At 43.0% G+C, this 9,197-nt stretch overlaps 1 protein-coding gene across 2 annotated transcripts in view; it reads right to left on the reverse strand.

Moving 5' to 3' along the window:
* Positions 1-272, reverse strand: part of SBF2 (SET binding factor 2) — a 552,380-nt gene extending 552,108 nt beyond the window's left edge. Inside the window, exon 1 of one of the 2 annotated variants that reach the window (XM_006873002.1) lies at positions 129-272. In XM_006873002.1, the coding sequence (XP_006873064.1) occupies positions 129-183 (55 nt within the window). In that variant the 5' untranslated portion in view covers positions 184-272. The remainder of the gene's footprint in view (positions 1-128) is intronic. The other variant, XM_006873003.1, reaches the window with a different exon arrangement.
* Between the last annotated feature and the right edge of the window lie 8,925 nt (positions 273-9,197).

Raw genomic sequence — 9,197 nt, forward strand, 5'->3', positions numbered from 1 at the left:
GCCCGGCCTCCTGCCCCCCAACCCCCCCGCATCCCCGACGCCCGGCTCGACGCCCGGCCCCGCAGAGCCCACTGGATAGCAGCCGGGGGGCGGGGAGGCCGGGGGCGGCGCCCGCCCCACACCCTTACCTGGTTTCTCATGATCGTAGCCTACCACGATGAAGTAGTCGGCCAGCCGGGCCATGGCCGCCGCCGCCGCGCCCGGGAAGCTGGTCCCCGTCGCCGCCGTAGCCGCCACCTCCCACCCGGCCCAGGAGGGCTCAGCATTTTCCCTGCAGCAGCAGTAGCGGCAGCGGCAGTACTTCAGCCATGTTTGACAACCGAGGCGCGCTCTGCGCCTGCGCCGCGCCGCGCGCCCGCTCTTCCCCCGCCCCCACCCGCACTGGCCTGGTGGCCCGGAGCCCGGGTGGTGAACCCACCCCCACCCTCTGCCCGCGGCTGGGACCGCGGGACCAGGGGAGTGGGCGGACGGGAGTATTCCTGCCACGCGCAGCCCCTGCAGCCGCTGGGATGGAGTACTTGGGGGCCTGGCTGCTGCTTCACAGCCCCTCTCCCCTCTTTTTTTTTGTTTTTTTCCTAAAGCAGGGGTCCTTCCTCCTCTGTTCTTCCTTTTTGTATCTGGGAAGAAAGGACGCAGATGGTAGAGGGGTCGCTTGTGAAGTTTGCCGCGTCCCTTCCCCACCCCCCTCAAAGGTCGAGATTCTCCCGCCCTCAGCTGGAAGTATGGAATTTGCACCGCTAGGGCTTTTGCTGCACGTTTCCTGTTTATATTGTGCGGATGGGAATTTAGGAACATGCCACCGAACAAGCGGGGGAGGGAGAGGCTTTTGCGCAATCTTCACAGGCGCCGCGGATTGCAATGGTGGGTGGGCCGGGGGCGGTCGGCTTGGGCTTCCCCCGGAGCGCCTGGGGGAGCTGGATTCCTCTAAGAAAGGCGGCATCCCCGGGATCCTCCTGGGCTGGGCTGGGCCGGGCTGGGCCGGTCCTAAAGAGGCCGAGGGAGGGGACCTGTCTACTCCGGAACACCGCTCGCTTCTGCTTTCTCTCGTTGAAGCCATCCCATGGGTTCGGGAGATTGGAGCAGGCGGTGACTTCCAACTTCCCCACTCAAACACGAAATAGAATGAATTAATGGTTCTCATCCGGTCTAAATCTTTGTTGAAAGAAGTACAGCTAGAATGCTCCTTAGAAGCCAGAATGTCAAGTCTGGTCTCTAATACTTCCGACGTGTTATCAGGAGGGACCAGTCCCTGGAAAAGGACACGTGGAGGGTCAACGAAAAAGAAAGATCCCGAATGAGATGGATTGGCACAGTGGCAGCAGCAGTGGGTTCAAGCCTAAAGTTGATGAGGATGGCGCAGGCTGAGCAGTGTTTCGTTCTGTTGTGCAAAAGGTCCGTATGAGCGGGAACCGACTCGAGGACACCTAACAACAACCCATTCTAGGGATTATCCAGGTCGCTGTTTTTCTTGCTACACCTCTTATTGATCATTTTCCTTTTGGCTAGATGGACACCAAATGAGCTTGCTTTGCCATTTGTTAATACTGTTAAAATACAATCATGTATTAATTCAAAAGAATAATATTTTATTACTCTGATTTAATAAAGATTTTTGCAAATTGAGAAACGTTTCCTCATGCAAGAGAATAGCGGATTCACAGAAACTTAAATAACTTTTGCTTTAAGAATACAGACTTCTATGGTAATGAAGTATTTAGTGGCTACTGATTAACATTAAAAAGGTAACTTCATTGAAGATTTGCCCCTCCACCCACCCAAAGTCCGGAGATCTCCAAAAATTCGAATTAAACAAGCCCTAGTCTTTCTCACTTAATTCTAGGTTGATGGTTTTGAGGCTTGGAAGGTGAAAAGAAAAAAAAAAACTACTGGTGGATGAATTTTGTTTGGTTCATAAATTTTTACATACCTGGAGAAGAAGAGCCCTCTTGAAATACAAGTAAATTACGTATTTTTGTTTGACTTCATAACACAAGAGAAAGACGTGGCCATCGGCTTCCGTAAAGATTTACTTTGGACACCCTAAGGGGTGGTGGTGGTGTTAGGTGCCATTTAGTTGGTACCGACTCATAGCAACCTTATGCACAGCAGAACGAAACACTGCCCAAACCTGGGCCAACCTCACCACTGTTGCCACGCTTGAGTCCATGGATGCTGCCACTTGGCCAATCCATCTCATTGTGGGGGTCTTCCTCTTGTTCGCTGACCTCCCACCTTACCAAACATGATATCCTTCTCCAGCGACTGGTTGCATTTTGAATGCCTTCCAACCTAAGGGGCTCATTTTCGGCCACCACAGTATGACAAACTGACAGACGAGTGGTGGACCCTATGGGGTAGTTCTACACTATTGTCCAGGGTTGCTATGAATCAAAATTGAGCAGTCCGCATTGGGTTTTTGTTGTTTTTTAATGAAGTTTTAGTAGCAGAGTTTGGTACAAGTGATAGTCTGGGAAATCATCATCAGTTGCTAATGTGATATGTTTGTGGTTGCTTATCACTTGTTGTTGTTGTTAAGTGTCGTCGAGTCGGTTCCGACCCATAGCGACCCTGCACAGGGTTTCCGAGGGTGTAAATCCTTACGGGAGTAGAAAGCCTCATCTTTCTCCCGCGGAGCAGCTGGTAGTTTTGAACCGATGACCTTAAGGTTCGCAGCCCGATTCGTAACCACTACGCTACCAGAGCTCCTTTTACTTGCTATTAATTGAGAGTTTGACTTAACATTTACATTTCAGGAACTGTTCTCAAAGGTACATTAAAAAAAATTCCCTAGGGCATTTTATTCATAACTATTGTTGTGAAGTGCCATCAGTTGATACCTACTCATAGTGACCCTCAGGGTATCCAAGGAGCAGCTGGTGGGTTTGAACCACTGACCTTTTGGTTCACAGGCAAGTGCTTATCCTACGGCGATCCCTGTATGTATCAGAGTAGACCACTCCATAGGGCTTTCAGTAACTATTTCAGATGTAGATTGTCAGGTTTCTCTTCCTAGGTGCTTCTAGATGGACTACAGCATTTGCACCACCCAAGGACTTCCTTCATACATTGTAGGTGCTTAACAAACATTTGTAATAAGTGAATGTGCAATTTCCGCCCAACAACCAGCAGGAACCTGGAACTCTACACTGGTAATCCAGGGAGCTGGTTGTCTCTATCCCTGCAGGTGTATTCCAATTGACCATTTCCTCCTTTGTGTGCCACACTTTCTTCATATACAGATTGAGAGGGTTGGGGTGTAGTAGAACTGAAAATACCCAAAAGGGAGACTTTAACTCTTAAGAGTTCATTTGTACATTGCTAGTGGTCCAACTATGAAGGTTGCTGCACTTTGAATAACAGTTTTATTTACTGTATTAACTGGTTTTCTTTGTAGGCATATATTATCCTATCACAGACAGCATTGTACTTCTTGAAATGTTCTTTTTAACAATAGATCTTGAAATGTTCTTTTCAACGATGAAAGTGATAACATTCTTGAATTTGTGATTCCTAGCATAATAAACTATGTGATTATCCAGTTCAAAATGGCCAATACTTGTCCATTTCAGCTCATCAATGCTTAAGATATCGATCTTATGCTTCCATTTCATTTTTTGACAACTTCCAATTTTTCTAGAGTCATACTTCATGCATTCCACATGGCAGTTATTAATGAGTGTTTGCAGCTGTGTCTTCTCATTTTGAGTCATCCCCTCATTATCAGCAAATGAAGGTCCTTGAAAGCTTTGCTCCATCCACTTCACTAAGGTTGACTCTACTTTGAGGAAGCAGTTCTTCCTCAATGCCTTCCATTCTGAGGGGCTCATATCTTGGCATTCCGTATCAGACAATATTTCGCTGCTATTCATAAGGTTTTCAGTGGCTAATTGCTCAGAAGTGGCCTATTCTTTCTTCCTAGTTTATTCTTAATCTGGAAACTCTGCTGAAACCATGGATGACTCCGCTGGTATTTGAGGCACCTGTGTTATAGCTTCCAGCACCACAACAACCTGCAAGCCACCACAGTATAACCAACTGACAGACCTGTGGCTACAACTGTTTTTAAAATTTACATATCAATCACCAAAGTCAGCAATGAAGAAATTGAAGAATTCTACCAACTTCCTTCAAAGTCCTGGTAGCATAGAGGGTTACATATCTGACTGTTAACTGCAGGGTCAGTGGTTCAAATCCACCAGTCACTCCTCTGGAGAAAGATGAGGCTTTCTGCTCCCGTAAAGATTTACAGCCTCGGAAACGCTATAAGAGTTGCTATGAGTCAGCATGGATGGACTCCACAGCACACAACAGCAACAGCCAACTTTATTATCAGTCTGAAATTGATCAAACATGCAATCAAGATGCATTTATAATTACTGGTGATTAGAATATGAAAGTTGGAAACAAAGGAGGTGTCAGTGGTCAGAAAATATGGCCTGTTAATAGAAACAATACTAGAGAACACCTGATAGAATTTGCGAGACCAACAACTTGTTCGTTGCAAATACTTTTTTTCAATAATATAAGCAGCAACTATATACATGGATATTTCCAGATGGAATACACAGGAATCAAATTGACTCCATCTGTAGGAAGAGACAATAGAAAAGCTCAATATCATCAGCCAGGGGCTAACTGTGGACCAGACTTTCAATTGCTTATATGCAAGCTCAGACTAAACTGAAGAAATGAAAACAAGTCCACAGGAGCCAAAATAGGACCTTAAATATATTCCACCTGAATTTAGAGCCCATCACCAGAAAAGATTTTATGCATTGAACAAAGACCAGAGGAGTTGTGGAATGACATCAGGAACATCATACATGAAGAAAACAAAAGTTATTAAAAAGACAGGAAAGAAAAAAAAGATCAAAGTGGATGTCAAAAGGGACTCTGAAACTTCGTCTTGAATGTAGAGTAGATAAAGCAAATGGAAGCAATGATGAAGTAAAAGAACTGAACAGAAATTTTCAAAAGACAGGTCAAGAAAACAAAGTAAAGTATTATAATGAAATGTGCCAAGATCTGGATTTAGAAAACCAAAAGGGAAGAATATGTTCAGTGTTTCTCAAGTGGAAAGTACTAAAGAAAAATTCACACCTCCAGATGCAATACTGAAGGATTCTATGGGCAAAATACTGAACAATGCAGAAAGCGTCAAGAGAAAATGGAAGGAATACACAGAGTCACTGTACCAAAAAGAAGTGGTTGACATGCAGTCCTTCAGTAGGTAGCTTATGCTCAAGAACCAATGGTATTGAAGGAAAAAGCCCAAGCTGCTGCACTGAAGGCATTAGAGAAAAACAAGGCTCCAGGAATACTACTTCAGTTGGAATAGCAATTGAAATATTTTAACAAATTTATGCCACCCTGGAAGCAGTCACTTGTCTATGCCAAGAAATTTAGAAGACTAGCCCAATAATTGGAAGAGATCCATATTTGTGCCCATTCTAAAGAAAAGTAGAAGAAGGTGCAAATTGTTGAACAATATGAATAATATTACATACAAGTAATATTTTGCTTTAAGATAATTAAAAAATGTTTGTAACAGTACATCAATAGAAATTCAAGCCAGATTCAGAAGAACATGTGGAACAAGAAGTATCATTGCTGACATCAGATGGATCTTGGCTGAAAGCAGAGAATACCAGAAAGATGTTTATTTGTGTTTTATGACTGTTTTGATCCTAACAAACTATAGTTAACGTTGCAAAGGAGAATTCCAGAACATTTAATTGTGTTCATGTGGACTTGTTCATAGACCAAGAACAAGGGGATATTGTGAGGTTTAAAACCAGGAAAGATGTGTGTCAGAGTTGTAGTCTTTCACCATACTTGTTCAATCATATGCTGAGCCAATAATCGGAGAAGCTGGACTATATGCATGTGAAAATTAGACAATGAATAAGGAAGACAGGAGAATCTATGCCTTTAAAATGAAGAATATTGAAAATACTATGGATTGTCAGAAGAATGAAGTCTTGGATGACTTCTAGACTTCTTGGAAGAAATACATCGAGAATGTTCCTCAGAAGTGAAGATGACAAGACTTCATCTCACAAATTTTGGACATGTTTTCAGGAGAGACCAATCCCTGGAAAAGGACATCATGCTTAGTAAAGTTGTTGTTGTAAAGTGTCATTGAGTCTATTTTGACTCATAGTGACCCTATATAAGGCTTCCAAGGAGTGGCTGCTGAGTCTGAACCACCAACCTTGTGGTTCAAACCGACCTGCAGTCAAGTGTTTATACTACAGTACCACACCAGGACTCCAAGAAACAACTGTTGTTGTTAAGTGTTGTAGAGTCGGTTCCAACCCATAGCAACCCTGTATAGGGTTTTCAAGAAGCAGCTGGTGAGCTTGAACTGCCGAACTTGCAGCTCAAACTGACATTGCAGTCTAACACATTAACCCACAGCGCCACACCAGGACTCCAGGACTTCAATTGGTGGGTTTAAATCACTGATGTTTCAGTTAGCAGTCCACTGCTTATCCTACAGCACCACATCATGCTGAGTAGAGTCAGTGAAAAGAGGAAGACTCGCCCCACACACATACAATAAAATGGATGGACACAGTGGCTATAGAAATGGACTCAGACATAACAATTGTAAAGCTGGCCAGGACCCTTAGTGTTTCATTCTGTTCTGCAGAGTCACAGCTGTGAGTAGGAGCCAACTCAATGGCTCTTGGCAACACCAACAACAATGGTCAAACTGAATCACCCTGGTTGCAGGGGTAGAGGGAAGATAACAGATTAATTTTGACAATAATTAAGCTAAGGAAGAAACTAAAAAAACAACAACAACAAAACAAAACCTCACCTGACTCCACGTGTAGAAATTCTCCCTATATAACTTCCCTGAGACCTCATTCTCCAAATTGATTGCTTTCAGTAAAGAGGAACTTCACTTCCTTGGGAGGCAGCCCATTCCACTGTTTAACAGCTCTTATTGTTAGAAAGTTCTTCCTTATTATGTCATAGTTGTCCTGTAACTTCCCCTGATTCTCCTCTCTGGAAGTACCCAGAGAAAATAAAATTTATCTTTGTATGATAGCCCTTCAGATTTTTAAGACAGCTGGCATGTTCCTTCCCCATTTTTAGTTTAGTTTTTTTTTTTTTTTTAAGGTGAAATTAACTTATAAAAATCAACTAAAGTATATAGTTCAGTGGCATTTTGTATATTGCAATGTTGTACAACAACACTACTGTCTAGTTCCAAAGCATTTTATCAACCCAAAAGAAAGCCCTGCACCCATCAACCAGCCACTCTCCCTTCTCCTGCGGTCAATCACTGGAAATCACACCTTTGCTTTCTGCCTCTGTGAGTTTACCTACTCTCGATATTTCTCATGAACGAAGTAATATATTATGTGACATTTTGTACCTGGTGTATTTCACGCAATACATGTTTTAGAGGCTTATTCATATTGTAGTATGCATCAACATTCTATTCCTTTTTGTTTTTTTCAGTATGTTTGAAATTTTTTAACTTTTTATTGTGAATTACATGAAAGTTTAGAGTAGATTGTCAGTTTTACATTCAACAATTTATATACATTTTGTTTCTTCGTCTCTCTAATAGCTAATAGTGCGGCACTGCAGGTTAATGTGCTGGACTGCAAAGTTGGTTTGAACCGCAACATCAGCTCCTCAGAAACCCTATACAGGGTGAGTCAGAACTGACTCCATGGCACTTAACCAACAATAATGGCTAATGATCATGAACGTTTCTTCCTATGTTATTGGCTGCCTGAATGTCTTCTTTGATGAAATGTCTGTTTATGTACTCTGCCCATTTTTTTTTAATGTTTTATTGTGAATTATATGATAGTTTACATGGGAGAACATTAGTTTTACATTCATTCTATCATACATCATTTCATTGCCACGGTTACAATCCCCTACATGCATCATCAACCAACCAAAGGGTATACCCTGCAAGCCTGCCCTCCACCCCCCCAGTCTTCAGCACACAGTCGCTTTCCCTCTCTGGATCTAAAGTCCCCAATTGATCCATCACTCCACGTCATCGTCTCTGCCTCCATCTCAGCTCTGCCCATTTTTAAAATTGTATTATTTGTATTCTTGTTGAGGTGTTGAAGTGTTCTATTAATTTTGCAGAGTAGTCCTTTGTTTGATATATCGGTGCCAAACAATTTTTCCCAGTCTGTGGGTTCTCTTTTTACTCTTTTGGTGAAATCCTTTGATGCACCTAAGTGTCTAATTTTTAGGAAGGCCCAGTCGTCTATGTTGTCTTCTGTTTGTATGTTTTCAGATATGTTTGATAGTGTATTTATGATAGTGTATCAGAGCTCCTAAGTTTGTCTCTTTTTTTTTATTGATGATCTGTATTTCTAGGTTTTACATTTAGGTTTTTAATCCATTTTGAGTTTGTTTTTGTATATGATGTGAGATATGGGTATTGTTTCATTTATCTGCAAATGGATTTCCAATTTTGCCAGCACCATTTGTTGAAGATACTCTTTCCCACTGAATGCATTTGGCCCTGTGTTGAAGATCAACTGACCATAGTTGGATGGATGGGGGTAGGGGTGAATGTGTAAAGGCACTGTATGTCTGTATGCTCACAGGAACACATTCAGCATACACTGTAGCTGCGCTTTGCTTCTCAGGCAGCAGCTGCCATGGAGCTGAAGCTGATAAGCCCTGACAAGGCTGCCTGATTACCGAGGTTGGCTGAAGGCCAGACTATCCCCTGAGATAACCACCATCACCTTTCACTAAAGAGTGAGGGACTAAAGCAAGCCCAGATTTGTTTCATTGAAAGCTAGCAAGAGCAAAATGAGGGGAAGACTATGCAACATAATGATGATATACACACAACAGATGTTTTCCTTTATGTTGTAGAAGACAATGGAGAGCTGGTTATCACAAGCAACGCTTATCAGTCTGTTGCTTCTGCAGCAAGGCTGTCCTGGGGTGAGTGGTTGATCTGTACACTCATTTCAAGTGCTTCCTGTGGTTAGCCACTACAGTTCAGAGAGGCAATAAGAGGTTAAATGTGGCCAAATGGGCACAGGTAAGCCCAGGCCTCTTAAAATGGTCTCTAACCACCCATACGTACATAACAAGTGAAACTGAACAGTTGTGGTGGGAAACTTTCAGGTCAGTGAGTGGTAGAATCTCCATCCACTCATTTGCCTAATTTCTCTCTCAGTGCCACTGCATCA

Source organism: Chrysochloris asiatica, unplaced genomic scaffold (assembly GCF_000296735.1).
Source record: "Chrysochloris asiatica unplaced genomic scaffold, ChrAsi1.0 scaffold00219, whole genome shotgun sequence".
NCBI classification, from domain to species: Eukaryota; Metazoa; Chordata; class Mammalia; order Afrosoricida; family Chrysochloridae; genus Chrysochloris; species Chrysochloris asiatica.